The sequence below is a fragment of the Pseudophryne corroboree genome, chromosome 2, assembly GCF_028390025.1.
Source record: "Pseudophryne corroboree isolate aPseCor3 chromosome 2, aPseCor3.hap2, whole genome shotgun sequence".
NCBI classification, from domain to species: domain Eukaryota; kingdom Metazoa; phylum Chordata; class Amphibia; order Anura; family Myobatrachidae; genus Pseudophryne; species Pseudophryne corroboree.
In genome coordinates, this window is record NC_086445.1 from 312006077 (window position 1) to 312029140 (window position 23064).

A 23064-nucleotide genomic window follows, 5' to 3' on the forward strand; every position below is an offset into this window, starting at 1 on the left:
CTTCAATGCTGATTGGTTGCCATGGACAACTTCTCCACACTTTTCACTGCTTCTTGAAGACCTTTTTATCTCTTTCCAAGGTTTGATACATCACCCCCATTGGAACAGATACACAGGTGGCAGCTATCTTTCAGGCTTATGAATTGCCTATATAGGAGTGACTTACAAGCCAGCCCAAGTCTGCATGTGTTCCTCTAAATATGAAAGGTTAGGGCATCATACTGCAGTTCAGTGGGATAGTGTAGGACATGCAGCCAAGAGGATTCCTTGACTTGGCCTGCAAGCTTAAAATATTTTGATCAAAATATTAACTAATTCCTCATACTTTCACTATGCTAGATACACAGTATTGGAGTGGAGATATGTGCTGACAATAATTGTTCTTTTTCAATCTGTTTAATGAAGAAAACAGGAAAAAATAAAAGAAACAAGAAATGTGAGCATAATAGCATCAAGACTATTCCTTAAGAAGACGAGTTTGTTTTATTTGTGATGCATGAAATCTTAGACAACAAAATGTGCAAAAAAATGGTTAACAACTAAAGAAACCAGACCACGAATGATGAAATAGAACATCTAGAAACTAAAGCATAAAATGAAAATTATTGTATTTCATAAATACCACAGAATTATTTTGCAATATATTTAAAAATATCAATGTGTGACTGCTGGTATGTCTGAATATCAGAATATTTAAGATGCATTGCATGAACTGCACACAAGAACTAAAACAGGCAGTCACAGTTTTCCATGGTTGTGTTTGTCAAACAATTAAAATATATTACAAAACTCAAGGCAAGGTTTTGTGGAACTTTGCACTCTATTATAATGAGGGTCATCTGGGCAGATTAACCTCGCTCATTATTGCTCACAGCCCATTTGAGGTGTGAACAATCACGAGTGAGGTATTCCCTGCCATAACGCCCAGCAATTTTTTATTGATTCTGCCCATTTACTTTGAAATGTATTCATCCTACATTATCCATAAATATGAAATGCTTGTCTTACAACATATTGCTTAATTCAAAGTTTACGTACACAATAAAAATATTTAAAAAAATCCAAAACACACAAAAAGTTAACAAAAAAAAAAAGTGTGTTACATAATATCACCTTTGAATACAAACTGTAACATTTATGTGTAGTTGTAAATACACTGGAAAAACATTTTCCGGAGACTGATTTAAATAGATATTCATCTGCATATGCTGCTGCCACTAATCCACCAAAGAAATGTCTTTCAACAAAATTAACTTGCCATGTTTTCCGATGCCTGTAAAGAAAACAGAAAATTAAAAGTGATCAGCTAAAAAGTACTTAAAATAAATTAAATATATTTCATTAACTCATAAAAACAGGATTTTTATTACCTACCAGTAAATCCTTTTCTTGTAGTCCATAGAGGATGCTGGGGTCCACATTAGTACCATGGGGGTATAGATGGGTACCACTAGGAGCCATTGGCACTTTAAGAGTTTGAGAGTGTGGGCTGGCTCCTCCCTCTATGCCCCTCCTACCAGACCCAGTCTAGAAACTGTGCCCGAGGACACTGATATCTTCGAGAGAAGGATTACACAGATAGTGGCGAGATTCACACCAGCTCACACACAAGGCAACCCAAGCTAACTAGCTTGAAACATCAGCAACGGCTGAACAAGATTACTTACCAAGTAACAAGACAGTACTTGCCCATAACTAAGCAGTACTGAACTAAATAACCACTGCAGGATAACGAAACGCTGGGCGGGCGCCCAGCATCCTCTACAGACTACGAGAAAAGGATTTACCGGTAGGCAATTAAAAACGAGTTTTATGGTAAGAACTTACCGTTATTAAAACTCTTTCTGCGAGGTACACTGGGCTCCACAAGGATGGACAATGGTGTAGAGTAGGATCTTGATCCGAGGCACCAACAGGCTCAAAGCTTTGACTGTTCCCAGAATGCACAGCGCCGCCTCCTCTATAACCCCACCTCCCTGCTCAGTTTTTAGTTAACCAGCCCAATGCAGTAGCAGGTAAAAGAGACGACAACGGTTAATAGCCACATACACCACACTCTCACGACAAGAGAATGCCATACCAACCCGAAGAAGCTAAGTGCGTCAGGGTGGGCGCCTTGTGGAGCCCAGTGTACCTTGCAGAAAGAGTTTTAACAAGGGTAAGTTCTTACCATAAAACTCGTTTTCTGCTGCGGGGTACACTGGGCTCCACAATGATGGACAATGGGGATGTCCTAAAGCAGTTCCTTATGGGAGGGGACGCACTGTAACGGCCACAAGAACCCGGCGTCCAAAGGAAGCATCCTGGGAAGCGGCAGTATCGAAGGCATAGAACCTTATGAACGTGTTCCCGGAGGACCACGTAGCCGCCTTGCACAATTGGTAAAGGGTCGCACCACGTTGGGCCGCCCAAGAAGGTCCAACAGACCGAATAGAACGGGCCGTAATGTGAGCAGGAGCTGACTGACCAGCCTTCACATAAGCATGTGCAATCACCATTCTAATCCACCTGGCCAGGGTCTGCTTGTAAGCAGGCCAGCCACGTTTGTGAAATCCAAACAAAACAAAGAGAGAATCAGATTTTCGAACAGAAGCAGTTCTCTTCACATAGATACGGAGAGCCCGTACCACATCCAAAGACCGCTCTTTGGGAGTCAAATCAGGAGAGACAAAGGCCGGAACCACAATCTCCTGATTAAGGTGGAACGAAGAAACCACCTTAGGTAAATATCCGGGACGTGTTCTAAGAACCGTCCGGTCACGGTGAAATATCAGATATGGGGAACTACAAGACAAGGCACCCAAATCCGACACTCTTCTAGCAGAGGCAATAGCCAGCAAGACCACCTTAAGTGAAAGCCACTTAAGGTCAGCTGAACCAAGGGGTTCAAACGGAGGCTTCTGCAACGCCTCCAAAACCACGACAAGTCCCAAGGAGCCACAGGCGGGACATAGGGAGGTTGGATACTCAACACACCCTGAGTGATAGTAGGAACATCAGGTAAAGTCACAATTTTTCTCTGAAACCACACCAACAAGGCAGAAATATGAACCTTGAGGGAGGCCAGACGCAGGCCTAAATCAAGGCCCTGCAGCAGAAAAGCTAAAAGTTTGGCTGTACTGAACTTGGAAGCGTCATAACTGTTAGATGCGCACCAAGCAAAGTAAGAATGTTAGACCCTATGGTAAATCCGAGCAGAAGCCGGTTTCCGGGCCCGCAACATAGTTTTAATTACCTCTTCAGAAAAACCCTTAGCCCTCAAGACGGAAGCTTCAAGAGCCACGCCATCAAAGACAGCCGGGCTAGGTCCTGGTAGACACAGGGGCCCTGAACAAGGAGGTCTGGGCGTTGTGGAAGTAGAATTGGACGCTCTGACGATAGGCCCTGCAGGTCTGAGAACCAGTGCCGTCTGGGCCACGCTGGAGCTATGAGAAGCAGATTTCCTCTTTCTTGCTTGAACTTCCGAATTACCCTGGGCAGGAGTGACACCGGAGGGAACACGTACGGCAGCCGAAACCTCCACGGCACCGCCAGCGCATCCATGAATGCTGCTTGTGGATCCCTTGTCCTTGCTCCGTAGTCCGAAACTTTATGATTGTGTCGAGACGCCATCAGATCTACATCTGGAAGACCCCACTTTTCCACTAGGAGTTGAAATACTTCTGGATGGAGGCCCCACTCGCCGGCATGCACGTCCTGACGACTGAGAAAGTCCGCTTTCCAATTCAGGACTCCCGGAATGAATATTGCAGATATGGCCGGTAGATGGCGTTCCGCCCAATGTAGAATACGTGAGACTTCCTTCATTGCCAAACGGCTTAGAGTGCCGCCTTGATGAGTTATGTAAGCCACTGTGGTGGCGTTGTCAGACTGTACTTGAACAGGACGGTTCTGAATTAAATGCTGGGCCAGGTTCAATGCATTGAAGACTGCCCGCAATTCCAGAATATTGATCGAGAGGAGAGATTCCTCCTTGGACCACCGACCCTGAAGGGAGTGTTGCTCCAGCACCGCGCCCCAACCTCTTAGACTGGCATCTGTCGTCAACAGGACCCAGTTGGATATCCAGAAGGGACAGCCCCTGCACAATTGTTGGTCCTGAAACCACCAGAGCAGCGACAGACGGACCTCTGGAGTCAGATAATTTGAGACCTGATCCGGTGAGGCACGCCGTCCCACTTGGCTAGAATTAGCCTCTGGAGGGGGCGAGAATGGAATTGAGCATACTCCACCATGTCGAATGCCGACACCATGAGACCCAGCACCTGCATAGCCGAATGTATCGACACTTGCAGACGAGAAAGGAAGCAACGAATCCTGTCCTGAAGCTTCAGGACCTTCTCCTGACACAAGAACAACCTCTGGTTGTGAGTGTCCAATAGCGCTCCCAGATGCACCATGCTCTGAGCAGGGATCAGGGAGGATTTCTTCCAGTTGAAGAGCCACCCGTGGGCTTGCAGAAACCGGACCGTCATATCCAGATGACGTAGGAGAAGTTCTGGGGAATTTGCCAGGATTAACAAGTCGTCCAGATACGGCAGTATCCTGACCCCTTGACGGCGGAGTACCACCGTCATAACCGCCATTACTTTGGTGAAGACTCGTGTAGCCGTTGTTAAACCAAAAGGTAACGCCCGAAACTGGTAATGGAGGTTGCCAATAGCAAACCTCAGGAATTGCTGATGTGACGCTGCTATAGGAATATGCAGGTAAGCATCCTGTATGTCCAGGGAGACCATGTAGTCCCCAGGTTCCAAGGCTAGAACTATAGAGCGAAGGGTTTCCATACGTAACTTGGAAAGCTTCACAAACCTGTTCAATGCCTTGAGGTTGAGAATAGGCCGGGAGGACCCATTCGGTTTCGGGACTAGAAACAGCGGAGAACCGTACCCCCGGCCCCTCTGCGCAAGAGGCACCTGTACTACGACTCCTGTATCCAGGAGGGTCTGTACCACTGAATGCTGAGTGTCTGCCTTTGTCTGGTCCGACGGGACATCTGTCTGGCAAAATCAATGAGGGGGTCCTCATTGATTGAATCCTGGCCATTTTTGGGCCTAAATCCCGGGATCCCGCCGATCCCGGGATTGGCCACCATAGATATAACACTACACAGTAAGAACTGGATGTATATCACAGGGTAATTGTACTAGAAAACCCTGACTAAATGCACTCTCTCTTAACTATAACTGTCTAAAAAGGCAGGTAGAATACTTAAGGGTCATGTAAAGTCACAGCACTGACAACCAGGCGGCTTTACACAGGAGGATTTGCCCAAGCAGTCCCAGAAACAGTGAAGCGGAGGGATAATGGCGCCCAGACACTGACAGGGAGTGAGGGAGAGACAGATATGCAGCTCCAGGGTGGGAACATTTGCGGGAAATGGTGCCCTGGGGCAGGGGGAGAGGCTTCAGGTCTAAGCCTTATACCCCTGCTGGCAAAACCACCGGGTACTGTGGGCTTTATTAAACTGGTTTAGAGAGAAAACCTGACCTGCGCCCATGCCCTGGTGATCTAGTGGGATCGCCTGTACTGCCACAGTGTCCACCACCAGCGCGCGCGGCCCGCCTCACACTGACCGCACCGGAACGCGATAAAGACCGGGTCCCGCAAGCGGGACCCACTCACCACCTCCCGAAGCGCGGCCACGCGATCCCGGAGAGCCCCCGTCGTGTGTGCCCGACGTGAAGCAAACCGGAGCCTCCTGCTGTAGTTACCCGGCAACCAGGGCTCGGGAGTGTACAGCGCCGCTAGGGAGAGCTGGAGCTGCATCAGTGAATGTCTTCAGACATTTACCACCGCTGCTGCCCCTGAAGTCTTCACTTTTTCTTCATAAAAAAGCTCTTCTTAGGGCTGCCTGGAGCAGCCCCTCTGTTAAGTGCCTGCTTACTGCAGCACCAACTACAAAACTGAGCTCCTGTGCAGGAAGGCGGGGTTATAGAGGAGGCGGCGCTGTGCATTCTGGGAACAGTCAAAGCTTTGAGCCTGTTGGTGCCTCAGATCAAGATCCTACTCTACATCATTGTCCATCCTTGTGGAGCCCAGTGTACACCGCAGCAGAAATCCTATTTTCTCTTACGTCCTAGAGGATGCTGGGGTCCACATTAGTACCATGGGGATGTACCAAAGCTCCCAGAACGGGAGGGAGAGCGCGGAGGCTCCTGCAGAATCAACTGACCAAACTTAAGGTCCTCGGAGGCCAAAGTATCGAACTTGTAAAACTTTGCGAAAGTATTCGACCGCGACCAAGTAGCTGCTCGGCAGAGTTTTAACGCCTAAACACCCCAGGCAGCCGCCCAGGAAGAACCCACCTTACGAGTTGAGTGGGCCTTAACAGACGTAGGACACGGCAAGCCTGCCATAGAATACACATGCTGGATAGTGAACCTGATCCAGCAAGAGATCGACTGCTTAGAAGCAGGACACCCAATTTTCTTGGGATCATACAGGACAAACAGAGTCCGGTTTTCTGTGACGAGCAGTCCTCCTCACATAGATTTTTAGAGCCCTTACAACATCTAAGGACTTTGATGAAATTGAGGAGTCAGTCGCAACTGGCATCACAATAGGTTGGTTGATAAGAAATGCCGACACAACCTTTGGAAGAAACTGCTGACGTATCTGAAGCTAATGGAAGATCAAGTATGGGCTTTTACATGACAAAGCCCCCAACTCCGACACATGTCTAGCAGAAGCTAAGGCCAACAAAGTGACAGCCTTCCACGTGAGAAACTTGACCTCAATCTCCTGTAGAGGTTCAAACCAGTCCGACTGGAGGAACTGCAACAACACGTTAAGATCCCAGGGCGCCGTAGGCGGCACAAAGGGAGGTTGGATGTGCAGAACGCCCTTCAAAAAAGTCTGAACCTCAAAGAGGGCTGCCAACTGTTTCTGGAAGAAAATGGACAGAGCCGAAATCCGGACCTTTATGGATCCTAACCTCAGGCCCATATCCACACCTGCTTGCAGGAAGAGGAGAAAACGTCCCAGTTGAAACTCCACCGTAGGAAACTTCTTGGACTCACACCAAGACACATTTTTTCCAAATATGATGGTAATGTTTAGACGTTACTCCTTTCCTAGCCTGGTATCAGGGTAGGAATAACCTTGTTCGGAATGCCTTTCCGAGCTAGTATCTGGCGTTCAACCTCCATGCCGTCAAACGTAGCCGTGGTAAGTCTTGATAGGCGAACGGCCCCTGCTGCAGCAGGTCCTCCCGAAGAGGAAGAGGCCTCAGCTCTTCTAGCTGTAGATCCAGAAGATCCGCGTACCAAGCCCTTCTTGGCCAGTCCGGAGCAATGAAGATTGCCTGAACTCCTGTTCTCTTTATGAGTTTGAGAACTCTTGGAATGAGTGGAAGTGGAGGAAACACGTACACCGACTGGAACACCCACGGAGTCACTAGGGCGTCCACCGCCACTGCTTGCGGGTCCCTCGACCAGGATCAATACCACCGAAGCTTCTTCTTGAGACGAGAGGCCATCATGTCAATTTGGGGTACGCCCCAAAGATCAGTTACCTCCTTGAACACCTCCGGATGGAGACCCCACTCACCTGGATGGAGATCGTGTCTGCTGAGGAAGTCTGCTTCCCAGTGGTCTACTCCCGGAATGAAGATTGCTGACAGCGCCAACGCGTGTTTTTCTGCCCAGAGGATGATTCTTGTTACCTCTGACATTGCAGATCTGCTCTTCGTTCTGCCTTGTCGGTTTATGTAAGCCACTGTCGTTACGTTGTCCGACTGTACTTGAACGGCCCGATTTCTCAGAAGATGGGCCGCTTGGAGAAGATAGTTGTATACGGCTCTTAATTCCAGAATGTTTATCGGCAGGCCGGCTTCCAGACTTGACCACCTTCTTTGGAAGGTTTTCCCTTGAGTGACTGCGCCCCAGCCCCGGAGACTTGCATCCGTGGTTAGAAAGATCCAGTCCTGAATCCCGAACCTGCGGCCCTCCAGAAGGGGAGGTAATAGCAGCCACCAGGAGTGAAATCCTGGCCTTTGGTGACAGACGTATTCTCTGGTGCATGTGTAGATGGGATCCCGACCACTTGTCCAGGAGATCCAGTTGGAAGGACCGAGCGTGGAACCTCCCATACTGCAGAGCCTTGTAAGAGGCCACCATCTTCCCCAGAAGGCGAATGCACTGATGAACCGACACCCGGGCTGGCTTCAAGACATACCGGACCATTGACTGTATCACCAACACTTTTTCCTCTGGAAGAAACACCCTCTGCACCTCAGTGTCGAGAATTATTCCCAGAAAGGCCAACCTCCTGGTTGGTTCCAAATGTGATTATGGGATATTCAGGATCCAACCATGTTGTTTGAGAAGCTGGGTCGTGAGAGCTATTGACCGAAACAGCTTCTCCTTGGACGATACCTTTAATCAGCAGATTGTCCAGATACGGAATTATGTTCACCCCCTATCTGCGGAGAACCATCATTTCTGCCATCACCTTGGTGAAAACCCTTGGTGCTGTGGAGAGGCCGAATGGTAGGGCCTGGAACCGAAAATGATAGTCCAACAGAGCGAATCGGAGGTAAGCTTGATGCGGCAGCCAAATAGGAATGTGGAGGTACGCATCCTTGATATCCAGGGATACCAGGAATTCCCCCTCTTCCAGACCTGATATCACTGCCCTTAGAGACTCCATTTTGGACTTGAACTCCCTCAGAAAGGGGCTTAGTGATTTTAAGTTCAGAATGGGCCTGACCAAACCATCCGGTTTCGGTACCACGAAAAGGTTCGTATAGTAACCTGTGTTCTGCATTTGAGGAGGGACTGGTACAATGACCTGTGCCTCCACCAGCTTTTGGATGGCTCCCTGTAGAGTAGCCCTGTCTGCCGGCAAAGCTGGCAAGCCCAATGTGAAGAACCGATGAGGAGGGAAATCTTGAAAATCCAGCCGGTACCCCTGGGACACAATATCTAGTACCCAGGGGTCCAGGCCGGACGACACCCAGACGTGACTGAAATGTATGAGTCTCTCCCCCACCGGCCCTACTTCCAGGCTGAGCTGTCCACCGTCATGCGGAAGACTTTGGCGCACCTGAAGCAGGCTTCTGTTCTTGGGAACCTGCCGCAGCAGGTTTCTTGGATTTTGGTCGGCCCTCTCTAAAGAAGGTGTTGGCCGGTTTGGTCTTTCTTGGTTTAGAAACCCGAAAGGACTGAGATGCAGGTGAGGGAAAAGGTTTCTTCGTAGCAGGAGCTGCTGAGGGAAGAAAAGGGGACTTACCCGCTGTAGCCGTGGAGATCCACGAATCCAATGCTTCCCTAAAGAGAGCCTGACCTGTGTAGGGTAGGGTCTCCACACCTCTCCTGGATTCCGCGTCGGCAGACTACTGGCGCAGGTACAGTCCTCGACGAGCTGAGACAGACATTGAAGAAATTCCTGCAGCCATTGAACCCAGGTCTTTCATGGATTCCACTATAGAACCTGAAAGTTACGGAAAAATCAGGATTTTGGTACTTACCGATAAATCCCTTTCTCCGATTCCACAGGGGCCACTGGAGCGTAGTTACAATGGGGAAATAGTAGGCAGTAATTGGGAGCTGGCACTTTAAAATTCTCACACTGTGGCTAGCTCCTCCCCTACTATCTCCCCTCCAAGCCAGTCTACGTAAAACTGTGCCCGAGGAGAGCTGGAATAAACAAACCTTAAGGTAGAGGAGGTTAACGAAGCCCTGTAAACCAGGATAACACAAACTAATCCTGGAACAGAACCTAACCAAAAGCAGGTTAACCTGAACTGAACAAGCAGGCACCTAGTGATCTGCAAACCTTTAAGCAAAAAACAAGGAGGAAACAGCGCTGGGCGGGCGTCCAGTGGCCCCTGTGGAATCGGAGAAAGGGATTTATCGGTAAGTAGCAAAATCCTGATTTCTCCTTCATCCACTAGGGGCCACTGGAGCGTAGTTACAATGGGGACGTCCCAGAGCTCCCAAAACGGGTGGGAGAGCGCTGAGAGTCTTGTAAAACCGCTCGGCCAAACTGTGATGCAGAGGCCGCAAAAGTGTCAAACTTATAGAATTTGACAAACGTATGTCGGCCCGACCAAGTAGCCGCCCGACATAAAGTAATCATGGATACTCCACGGGCAGCTGCCCACGAAGGTCCCACAACGCGCATAGAGTGCGCTGAAATGGAAAACGGAGGCTCCCGAGCAACCGCCAATAAGACTGTCTGATGGTCAGATGTATCCAACGGCTATTTAGTACGGGAGCATCGTACAGAACAAAGAAGAAAACGCTTCATCGAATAGCCGAAGACCTCTGTAGAGAGAGTTGGTGAGCCCTGACAACATTCAAAGAGGGCCGAAAACACAAGTGTCAGATTTATATGAAAAACAGACATCCCCCCTGGAAGAAACGACCGCTAAGTCTGAAGCTCAGCCGTAACCCCAGTCGAAAAGGGGGAGTTGCCAATAGAGTACTCCCTGAAAGAGAGCCCGACTTACGGCCGCCAGGCTAATTACTTTTGGAAGAAAACCGAAAGAGCAGAGACCTAAAATTCAGGTCAACGTAGTTTAAAGCGCAGCCGAGTAAACCATCCAGAGAAAACCAAAGATGACAGCTGAATGGTAAATCAAAAGGGGAAAACTCCTGTTATCCACACTATGCCCTTAAAGTTTCCCAAGTGGCAAAAGCGAGAAGAGGTAACCGACTTCCGAAAACGGGGCCCAGTAGGCATAACCGAACTAGGGAACTTCTCCCTTCTGAGGTCTTGTGAACAGTCACGCCGTTAAACGAAACCAGTGTAAGATTGAATAAAGAAAAAGGACCCTGTTGAAGTAGACAGTCCTGCAGAGGTAGGAGCCAAGGCTCCTCTACTGACAACAGGTGCAGGCTGGAACTTTAAGTCATGCGCGGCCAAACCGGGAGGACTAGCGCGCATTCTCTCCTCCTGTGTTACCGAAAGTGAGGTAGATAATAGAAAAGAAGGCAAGATAGACTAACCAGAAACTCCAAGGAGCCCTGAGGGCATCCTCGGCTATTGCCGCCAGAGCTCACGTCCGAGAGTAGTAAAGGGTTAAAGAGTCAGTCAGACCGACCCTGAGGTCGATCAGGAATCTCCGCCAACAGCGGACCAGCTGACAAAACTCCGGGAATGTCCCCTCACCCGGTAGTCTGACCTGGCTGCTTGACCTGGAAAGAAGATTGTTGTCCTCCGCTCAGAGGGGAATGTAGGCGACCACTCATCGTGTCGCAACTTGACTGAAGGAAGAGAGTACCTGGTCCCGAGGAAGAAAAAATCCTCAGACGGACCGAGTTGAGAACCGTTTATGAGGAGCAAAAAGTGGACTCGTGTCGAACCAGATATTCAGAAGCAACCTGATCTGTAGAGTGGGATTCCAGCAGTAGATTGTCCAATTAGGGAACAAACGTCACTCCCTGCCTTTGAAAAAAAGAGGTATTCTGTGATCTTCCTAAACCCTGTGGGAGCGGAAGAGCGACCGAATGGAAAGGACTGACCGTGAAAATGAGTATCCTGTAATGCGAATCTGAGAAAAGCCCGATGAGGAAACCCAACGGAGTTCAGTAAACAGGCATCCTTGAAGACAAGGGTCGCGTAAAACCCCCTATTCTTCTTCAAACTAGCAATCACAGACTGAAAGGATTCTAAGGCCAGAATAGGCCTAGCCGAGCCATCTGGCTTTGGCACGGGAAAAGAAAACAAAGGCCTGAGAAATGCCCCGATTCAAATGATATGTGAAGACAGGGATCAACACCCTTTGCGGTTAGAAGCATCTGGAGCGCCGCCTGAGGTATGACTGTCTTGTCATCGTAAGCCGGCCGACCCATGCCGAAGGACCACTGAGACGGTTGGACTCCCAAATCGAGTCTGTAACCGCCCAAGCCTTCCCAGTCCTCCCAGTAGGACCACCGACAGGCGCCTAACCTGGGACCCCCTCGGTGGTAGGAAGGTCTGACCTGCGGTGGGTGTGTTGGATGACCTAAAATCAGACTGGACTGAGGATGCTGAACCTCTGCTTCAGCCTGCTACCCTGAGATCCCTTGGCGACGGAGATACCGCCCCTGACCTGGAGTCGAAAGCCTGAAAGGGCACGGAAAGATCTAAAGCAAAGACCGGTAAAGGTCCGTCTTGGAGCTGGGGCAGCAGTAGGGGAAAGAGAAATGGACTTACCCCCAATGGTTCGAGAAATCATGCAGGAAGTTCCTTTCCGTGAACCAGCTGCCCCTTAGGATTCCATGTTCACCTGTCACTGGCGCAGCCCCAGAGGTCGTCGGGTTAAGACAGCCTAAGCGAAAATGCAGGTTCCGAGTATACAGACGTGGAGACCTCAAAAGAATATAAAGCAGAATCGTGATTCTGATCTGTCCCAAAGCATCAGTTGATCCTGATGCGAATTATCCAGTAATCCTAGAGGACAATTGTTCCACAACCTACCTGCTCCGGATTAGGCCGAACCCCTGCTGTCGTATATGTCTCTCAAATGGATCCCTCAGCAAGGCTGCCCCAGGAAAAACGGCAGCCTTTTGGACCGACGATACATTGAGGGGTATACCCTGGAGAGGTCTGATATCGTTTCCTGCTATCTGCGGGAAAAGGATAGGCAAACAAACATTGTTCGATACCTGAAATTGTGAATTCGGGTGTTTCCCGGCTGCCTACCGGAGCATGCCCAGCTCATTCGAAACCGAACAAGCCGCTGTCATTTCTTCCTTGGCGTCAAACCCCGAGGGACCTGAAGTGTCCGACCTCTTTACCTGCAGCACCAGACGAACTGCTGTACAATACGCCTCAATATCCTGAGATACTGGTTCAGACTGCACCTAAACATAATCCGTATCTCGTGTAACCTGGAGGTTAGCAAGATCCTTTTAGAAACCTGAAAACGTGCAGTTGTATGTCTCCAGGACCCAGAGACACGGGTCGGACTGCACCGAAAACAGACATCCTAGGTATCCCGGACATCCATTGCCTCCTCCCAGAGAGGTCTATCATCTGCAGCGTCGTGTAACATTGAGGTTAGCAACCTCCTTTTAGAAACCTGGGAAGCAGAAATGACGGACGGGGTCTCTGGTAACGGTGACCTTACCTGCATAAGCTGAGCTGATCAAACAGGAGCGTCCTGCAGCTGCATTGAGGGCTAATTAGATGGCTCCACCGCACAATCTACACAGAACTGGGAATTCTCTGTCCTGGGTGTTACGTTTAGTTAAACGAAAAGAGAAGAGACAGGTTAAAGAAGTGTAACCCTCTAAAAACTCTTGCACTATAACCTGCAGTGACAGGCACATATCCCTTAAAGTTGGTGTTTGATGGAATTCCATCTGTGTTCAGATGTCCCCGCTATAAGCGTACCGAGCCACAGCAGCTATTTGGCTGACACCACACACATTCCCCCAAATTACACACCGTATTATTACCAAGTGACACAAAGGAGTAATAAAGGGGTGACAACACCCGTGTATGTAGTGTACTGCTGATTCAGTAAGCTCCGCTGGTTGCCCAAAATGGCGGGCAGCCTGTGAGTAAAGCCGGGGGAAAAATCAATGTGGCAGGGTGAAGAAATGTGGGACGTGAACCCAGGTCTTCGATATTATTGTAAATATTCAGTGAGCCTAACTGTGTCCTGATAAAGAGCAGTAGTGAGCTGACTTCATATACCAGAAACAGGGGACTCCGTGTTGAATTAACAGCACTAGCCCCCCTTACAAAGGGGCACTGACCTAAGCGTTAGGTTTAAGCCCCCCCCACTCTGGCGCCTAACTTTAAAATCGACGACGCTAGTTGATTATATATGCATATCTAGATATAATCCAATATAACATTATACATAATACAAACTATATAAAATATAATATAATATACATACAAGATATGTATATATGTATATATATACACACACACATATATATATATATATATATATATATATATATATATATATATATATATATATATATATTATATATATATATATATATATATATATATAATAAGAATTGGGAGACTGGGCACAAAGTAAAAGCTTTAGGACTAGCTGGTGTGCATTGGCTCCTCCCCCCCTTGACCCTCCTCCAAGCCTCAGTTAGGATACTGTGCCCGGACGAGCGTACACAATAAGGAAGGATTTTGAATCCCGGGTAAGACTCATTACCAGCCACACCAATCACACCGTACAACTTGTGATCTGAACCCAGTTAACAGCATGATAACAGAAGGAGCCTCTGAAAAGATGGCTCACAACAACAATAACCCGATTTTTGTAACAATAACTATGTACAAGTAATGCAGACAATCCGCACTTGGGATGGGCGCCCAGCATCCACTACGGACTATGAGAAATAGAATTATCGGTAAGTAAATTCTTATTTTCTCTAACGTCCTAGTGGATGCTGGGGACTCCGAAAGGACCATGGGGATTATACCAAAGCTCCCAAACGGGCGGGAGAGTGCGGATGACTCTGCAGCACCGAATGAGAGAACTCCAGGTCCTCCTCAGCCAGGGTATCAAATTTGTAGAATTTAGCAAACGTGTTTGCCCCTGACCAAGTAGCTGCTCGGCAAAGTTGTAAAGCCGAGACCCCTCGGGCAGCCGCCCAAGATGAGCCCACTTTCCGTGTGGAATGGGCTTTTACAGATTTTGGCTGTGGCAGGCCTGCCACAGAATGTGCAAGCTGAATTGTACTGCAAATCCAACGAGCAATCGTCTGCTTAGAAGCAGGAGCACCCAGCTTGTTGGGTGCATACAGGATAAACAGCGAGTCAGATTTTCTGACTCCAGCCGTCCTGGAAACATATATTTTCAGGGCCCTGACTACGTCCAGCAACTTGGAATCCTCCAAGTCCCTAGTAGCCGCAGGCACCACAATAGGTTGGTTTAAGTGAAATGCTGAAAACACCTTAGGGAGAAATTGAGGACGAGTCCTCAATTCCGCCCTGTCCGAATGGAAAATCAGATAAGGGCTTTTACAGGATAAAGCCGCCAATTCTGACACGCGCCTGGCCCAGGCCAGGGCCAACAGCATGACCACTTTCCATGTGAGATATTTTAACTCCACAGATTTAAGTGATTTAAGTGGTTCAAACCAATGTGACTTTTGGAATCCAAAAAAAAAAAAAACTACATTGAGATCCCAAGTGCCACTGGAGGCACAAAAGGAGGCTGTATATGCAGTACCCCTTTTACAAACGTCTGAACTTCAGGGACTGAAGCTAGTTCTTTTTGGAAGAAAATTGACAGGGCCGAAATTTGAACCTTAATGGACCCCAAATTCAGGCCCATAGACACTCCTGTTTGCAGGAAATGTAGGAATCGACCCAGTCGAATTTCCACCGTCGGGCCTTACTGGCCTCGCACCACGCAACATATTTTCGCCAATTGCGGTGATAATGTTTTTGCGGTTACATCCTTCCTGGCTTTGATCAGGATAGGGAGGACTTCATCCGGAATGCCCTTTTTCCTTCAGGATCCGGCGTTCAACCGCCATGCCGTCAAACGCAGCCGCGGTAAGTCTTGGAACAGACAGGGTCCTTGCTGGAGCAGGTCCCTTCTTAGAGGTAGAGGCCACGGATCCTCCGTGAGCATCTCTTGAAGTTCCGGTTACCAAGTCCTTCTTGGCCAATCCGGAGCCACGAATATAGTGCTTACTCCTCACCATCTTATCAATCTCAGTACCTTGGGTATGAGAGGCAGAGGAGGAAACGCATACCCTGACTGGTACACCCACGGTGTTACCAGAGCGTCTACAGCTATTGCCTGAGGGTCCCTGGACCTGGCGCAATACCTGTCGAGTTTTTCCCAACGGTTTATAATCCTGTGGAAGACTTCTGGGTGAAGTCCCCACTCTCCCCGGGTGGAGGTCGTGCTGAGGAAGTCTGCTTCCCAGTTTGTCCACTCCCGGAATGAATACTGCTGACAGTGCTATCCCATGATTTTCCGCCCAGCGAAGAATCCTTGCAGCTTCTGTCATTGCCCTTCTGCTTCTTGTGCCACCCTGTCTGTTTACGTGGGTGACTGCCGTGATGTTGTCCGACTGGATCAACACCGGCTGTCCTTGAAGCAAAGGTCTTGCTAAGCTTAGAGCATTGTAAATGTCCCTTAGCTTCAGGATATTTATGTGAAGTTATGTCTCCAGGCTTGACCATAAGTCCGTCCTGGATATTCCTTCCCTGTGTGACTGCTCCCCAGCTTCGCAGGCTGGCATCCGTGGTTACCAGGACCCAGTCCTGAATGCCGAATCTGCGGCCCTCTAGAAGATGAGCACTCTGCAACCACCACAGAAGGGACACCCTTGTCCTTGGTGACAGGGTTATCCGCTGATGCATCTGAAGATGCGACCCGGACCATTTGTCCAGCAGGTCCCACTGGAAAGTTCTTGCGTGGAATCTGCCAAATGGGATTGCTTCGTAGGAAGCCCCCATTTTACCCAGAACCCTTGTGCATTGATGCACTGAGACTTGGCTCGGTTTGAGGAGGTTCCTGACTAGCTCGGATAACTCCCTGGCTTTCTCCTCCGGGAGAAACACCTTTTTCTGGACTGTGTCCAGGATCATCCCTAGGAACAGAAGACACGTCGACGGAACCAGCTGCGATTTTGGAATTGAGAATCCAATCGTGCTGCCGCAACACTATCTGAGATAGTGCTACACCGACCTCCAACTGTTCCCTGGATCTTACCCTTATCAGGGAATCGTCCAAGTAAGGGATAACTAAAATTCCCTTCCTTCGAAGGAACATCATCATTTCGGCCATTACCTTGGTAAAGACCCGGGGTGCCGTGGACCATCCCTACGGCAGCGTCTGAACCGATAGTGACAGTTCTGTACCATAAACCTGAGGTACCCTTGGTGAGAAGGGTAAATTTTGACATGAAGGTAAGCATCCTTGATGTCCCGAGACATCATGTAGTCCCCTTCTTCCAGGTTCGCAATCACTGCTCTGAGTGACTCAATCTTGAATTTGAACCTCTGTATGTAAGTGTTCAAAGATTTTAGAATCGGTCTCACCGAGCCGTCTGGCTTCGGTACCTCAATAGTGTGGAATAATACCCCGTTCCCTGTTGCAGGAGGGGTACCTTGATTATCACCTGCTGGGAATACAGCTTGTGAATGGCTTCCAAAACTGCCTCCCTGTCCGAGGGAGACGTCGGTAAAGTCGACTTTTGGAAACGGCGAGGGGGAGACGTCTCGAATTCCAATATGTACCCCTGAGATATTACCTGAAGGATCCAGGGGTCTACTTGCGAGTGAGCCCACTGCGCACTGAAATTCATTGAGAACGGGCCCCCACCGTGCCTGAGCTTGTAAAGCCCTAGCGTCATACTGAGGGCTTGGCAGAGGCTGGAAAGGGTTTCTGTTCCTGGGAACTGGCTGATCTCTGCAGCCTTTTTGCTCTCCCTCTGTCACGAGCAGAAAAGAGGAACCTTTTGTCCGCTTGCCAACAAAGGACTGCGCCTGATAATACGGCGTCTTATTTTGAGAGGCGACCTGGCGTACAAACGTGGATTTCCCAGCTGTTGCCGTGGCCACCAGGTCTAAAAGACCGACCCCAAATGTCCCCTTTCAAAGGCAATACTTCCAAATGACGTTTGGAATCCGCATCACCTGACCATTTTACTGGTAGAATTGGACAACGCACTTATACTTGATGCCAGTCGGCAATTATTCCGCTGTGCATCATGCATATATAGAAATGCATCTTTTAAATGCTCTATAGGCAATAATATACTATCCTTATCTAGGATATCAATATTTCCAGTCAGGGAATCCGACCATGCCAACCCAGCACTGCACCTCCAGGCTGAGGCAATAGCTGGTCGCAGTATAACACCAGTATGTGTGTAAATACCTTTTTTGGATACCCTCCTGCTTTCTATCAGCAGGATCCTTAAGGGCGGCCATCTCATGAGAGGGTAGAGCCCTTGTTCTTACAAGCGTGTGAGCGCCTTATCCCCCCTAGGGAATGTGTCCCAATGCATACTAACCTCTGGCGGGAAAGGGTATGCAGCCAATACTTTTTAAGAAATTATTAATTGTTATCGGGGGGAAACCCACGCATCATCACACATTTTATTTCTCAGATTCAGGAAAACTACAGGTAGTTTTTCCCTCACCGAACATAATACCCCTTTTTTGGTGGTACTCGTATTATCAGAAATGTATAAAACATTTTCCATTGTCTCAATCATGTAACGTGTGGCCCTACTGGAAATCACGGTTGTCTCTTCACCGTCGACACAGGAGTCAGTATCCGTGTCGGCGTCTGTATCTGCCATCTGCCTGACGGCCTATGAGACGTCTGGACAGACACAAGCTGAGTAGCCGGCTGTCTCATGTCAACCACTGTTTTTTTTTTTTTTTATATAGAGCTGACACTGTCACGTAATTTTCAACAGTACATCCACTCAGGTGTCGACCCCCTAGGGGGTGACATCACTGTTACAGACACTCTGCTCCGTCTCCACATCATTTTCCTCCTCATACATGTCGACACACACGTACCGACACCCAGCACACACACAGGGAATGCTCTGATAGAGGACAGGACCCACTTAGCCCTTTGGGGAGACAGAGGGAGAGTTTGCCAGCACACACCAGAGCGCTATATATGTATAGGGACAACCTTACAATAAGTGTCTATCCCTTATAGCTGCTTATATCTGTTATTTTGCCAAATAAGTGACCCCCTCTCTTTTTTACCCTGTTTCTGTAGTTGCAGGATGCAGGGGAGATTCTGGGAGCCTTCCTACCAGCGGAGCTGTGTGGGAAAAATGGCGCTGTGTGCTGAGGAGATAGGCCCCGCCCCCTTCACGGCGGGCTCTTCTCCCGCTTTTTACTGGAAAACTGGCAGGGGTTAAATACATCCATATAGCCCAGGAGCTATATGTGATGTATTTTTCGCCAACTAAGGTAAATTCATTGCTTCCCAGGACGCCCCCCCCCCCCAGCGTCCTGCACCCTCAGTGACCGGAGTGTGAAGTGTGCTGAGAGCAATGGCGCACAGCTGCAGTGCTGTGCGCTACCTTATGAAGACAGGAAAGTCTTCTGCCGCCGATTTATGGACCTCTTCTTGCTTCAGCATCTGTAAGGGGGCCGGCGGCGCGGCTCCGGGACCCATCCATGGCTGGGCCTGTGATCGTCCCTCTGGAGCTAATGTCCAGTAGCCTAAGAAACCCAATCCACTCTGCACGCAGGTGAGTTCGTTTCTCTCCCCTAAGTCCCTCGATGCAGTGAGCCTGTTGCCAGCAGGTCTCACTGAAAATAAAAAACCTATTTAAACTTTTACTCTAAGCAGCTCAGGAGAGCCACATAGATTGCACCCTTCTCGTTCGGGCACAAAATCTAACTGAGGCTTGGAGGAGGGTCATGGGGGGAGGAGCCAGTGCACACCAGCTAGTCCTAAAGCTTTTACTTTGTGCCCAGTCTCCTGCGGAGCCGCTATTCTCCATGGTCCTTTCGGAGTCCCCAGCATCCACTAGGACGTTAGAGAAATATATATATATACATACATATGTAGCAAACGGCCGGCACTCTCTCCTTAGATATGTATATGCCTGGGTGCCTTCCAGAATGGTTTGGCAACCAAATACAGAGTCACAGATGGTGGCACTCGCAGGACTTATTTCCAAGAATAAACGACACAGCGGTCAGGAATATTCAATCAACGTTTCGTTAATTTAATAACGTCATCAGGATACAAATAAAGCATAAGACAAACAATATATAGCCACTTACCCCACCTCGTGTGTCCCTGTATGCGCCGTCAGCGGCGGGTCCTGCGACAACACCCACCGGCGCTACGCACTCCCTGTGCGCCCGGCCGCGTCTGGCGGTTGCTAGGGAACGAAAAAACAACAACAGTGACAGTATGAGTGAATGTCATGCATCGGAGCTCTAACTTGTACTTCTCCCCTCCTAATGTTAAATAACTAGCATGATACACAGTAGTCCAGATGTGGAAAAGTGTCCGTAACTAAACTACAAGAATTAAATCTGAAAACAAGGATATGCAATCACAATACAATTAAGTACATCTAGTAACACGGGGCAACGTGGGTAAAACAAGCTATTTCTGAGTATTACAGAATGATGCACACTGTTATAATAATATGTAGTCGAAGATGTAATAATTTACAGAAAGCAATTCAAAGGGAGGTGCTCGTTGAGGCCTTTAGGAGTAATCGTACTTAAACGAAAAATCCAGCGGGCCTCTTTCTGCAGCAGAGCCCTGCCCCTATCCCCCCCACGAAGGTTCTTGGGGACAGTGTCAATGATTTTATATCTCAGGGTTGCGAGACCATGATTATATGCCTTGAAGGGTCTCGCTACAGGCTGGTTCAACCCACTTTTACCACCCTCCAGTGCCTGTCGAATGGCAGACCTATGCAACGCCATGCGTTCTTTAAATTGTCTTGTGGTTTTCCCCACATATAGGAGACCACACGGGCAGCGAATGATGTATATAACAAAAGTACTGCTACAAGACAAAATATGGCGTATGGCGATACGTTCCCCTGAATGCGGATGGGCGAACGAGTCCCCATACTCCATAAAACTGCAGGTGGTGCAGCCCGTGCAGCGGTAACACCCTGGTTTCCTAGACAGAAAGGTATGTGGGCCACCCATTGGTATGGATGAAACATCATTTTTCACTAGCCAGTCTTTAAAGTTTCTGTTTCTTGTGTAACTTGGTAACAATCTGGTTTTGCTCAGCATCTTCAGATCCGGATCCGAAGTTACAATTGGCCACAGGTTTTTAGCGGCCTTCGTAATCAATGGACTGGCAGTGTTGTATTGCTGGACAAATGGGATAATGTCCATACCGGTGGCTTTCTTCTTAGACTTCGTTGAAATCAGGGTGTGTGGTCGTGGAATTTCCAGGACCCTCTTCTTGGCCTCTAATAAATCATCGAGATTGTACCCTCTAATCAAGAATTGGCGGATCATCATGTCGATCTCCTTTGTGGTATTAGCAGGATCATCTGAGATCCTGTGTATCCGCAGGAACTGCGAAAATGGGAGTCCCTTCTTCGTGGAGGCAGGATGTTGGCTGCTCGCATGCAGAATGGTGTTGCGGTCGGTGCTCTTCTTAAATAGTGAGGTGTGTAAATGACCTTCTTTCACGGAAATCTGCACGTCCAGATAGTTCACGTGTTGTGTACTAGTACAATAGGTGAACTTGATCGTGTTGTCCATGGCATTGACCCTTGTCATCAAGAGCTGAAAGAGATTAAGAAGAAAAAGGAAGAATTTGAAATTAAACATCTTCCTACGTTACAATTGGAGCAGGGTGCAGACTGGCTTGGCAAATTAGCAACTCAAGTAGAGAATTACCGGAGAGACCTGGTAAAATTTAAACGGAACAAGCTTGGCCTGGTACAGAAGGATTATGCCGAAGGAAGAGTCTACCCCTGGGCATTAAATCCTAGCTATAAACGGACGTACAATCCACGACAAAGGAAGTTTAGGAGATTTGCGGGAGATACCGAAACATCCAGCGGCGGGCAGTCTTCACAAAGTGATACCGAGATAAACAGCAGATCCACCTCAGGTAAACCCCCTTTAGGGGTCAGTACCCGCGCACAGCGGGAAACAAGAGGAGACCGTTTACCCGAAGAGGAGGACAGTGGCAAAGGATCCTCAAAGCGAAAGAACAAGGCTGCAAAGAAGAAATAGTTTTCAATCTTTCCAGCAGGAATTTATCTCCAGATGAAATAAAACTACTCAATAGAGGACTTTCCTTTGTACCATCATGCCAGTTTAATGAATTCCAGTGGAAACTTGACGCATTCAGGTTTAACAGAAAATTGAGGCTACGGGAACACTTTGGGGATACGGAATCAGCTGACACGCAGATCGTTAATCCACTGATTAAAATCAAAGGTGCATCAAGCTTTGATCCTGTCAGTATGAACACTTCCCTTAGATGTTTTAATCGGTCATTAGACAAACAAGTCATGAGTTCAACTCAGTCTTTCAAGTCGGGTCACTCCAACATGTCTAAGGCTGAGTGGGACATATTGAAAACCCTCAGTCAAGACAAGAGTATAGTCATACGCCCCGCAGATAAGGGGGGCGGGATTGTCATTCAGGACTTATCACAATACAAACAAGAGATATACCGACAACTAGAAGACCCCCAAGTGTATCTAGAATTAACGACCGATCCTACCCCAAGGTTTGAAACAGAGCTGAAATCAGTATTGGAAGAGGCGACAGGTAATGGCATTATCACCGCTGCAACAAAGAAGACTCTGATACAGCAGCACCCTGTGGCACCGGTGCTTTATACGTTGCCTAAAATACACAAAAATCCTACTGTCCCCCCTGGCCGCCCAATCATAGCAGCCAGGCAATCAATTTACTATAAAGTGTCTCAATACCTTGATGTTTACCTCCAACCTGTAGTCCAATCTCAAAAAACCTATTTAAAGGATACCACCTCATTGATAATACGGTTACAGAGCTTACCTGCCCTCCCACCAAATGCACTTCTTTGCACTTTGGATATAGTGAGTCTATACACCAACATACCGCATGCGGAAGGTTTAGCAGCTGTAGCTACGCTTTTGTCTACTAGTCCTTTATACACTGGGCCCGAATTGTCATTCTTCATTAAACTGCTGGAACTCACCCTAAAAAGAAATTATTTTTTATTTGATTCTCGCTGGTATGTCCAGCGACAATGCTGTGCGATGGGGTCCTGTGTGGCCCCGGCATTCGCCAACAGCTATATGTTTGGAGTAGAACAACAGGCATTTTTTGATGACACAGATGTTGCGGAAAATTTTTTTTTCTTTGTGCGCTACATCGACGATCTGTTCCTGATCTGGTTAGGAACAGAATCCGAGTTCAGTGACCTGATGACAAGGGTCAATGCCATGGACAACACGATCAAGTTCACCTATTGTACTAGTACACAACACGTGAACTATCTGGACGTGCAGATTTCCGTGAAAGAAGGTCATTTACACACCTCACTATTTAAGAAGAGCACCGACCGCAACACCATTCTGCATGCGAGCAGCCAACATCCTGCCTCCACGAAGAAGGGACTCCCATTTTCGCAGTTCCTGCGGATACACAGGATCTCAG

General features: G+C 48.3%; 1 protein-coding gene across 1 annotated transcript in view; it reads right to left on the bottom strand.

The window, feature by feature from the left end:
* Positions 1-377: 377 nt before the first annotated feature.
* Positions 378-23064, bottom strand: part of MZT1 (mitotic spindle organizing protein 1) — a 43624-nt gene continuing 20937 nt past the window's right edge. The window contains exon 3 of the mRNA XM_063952925.1: positions 378-1273. Coding sequence (XP_063808995.1) covers positions 1250-1273 — 24 coding nt within the window. The 3' untranslated portion in view covers positions 378-1249. The remainder of the gene's footprint in view (positions 1274-23064) is intronic.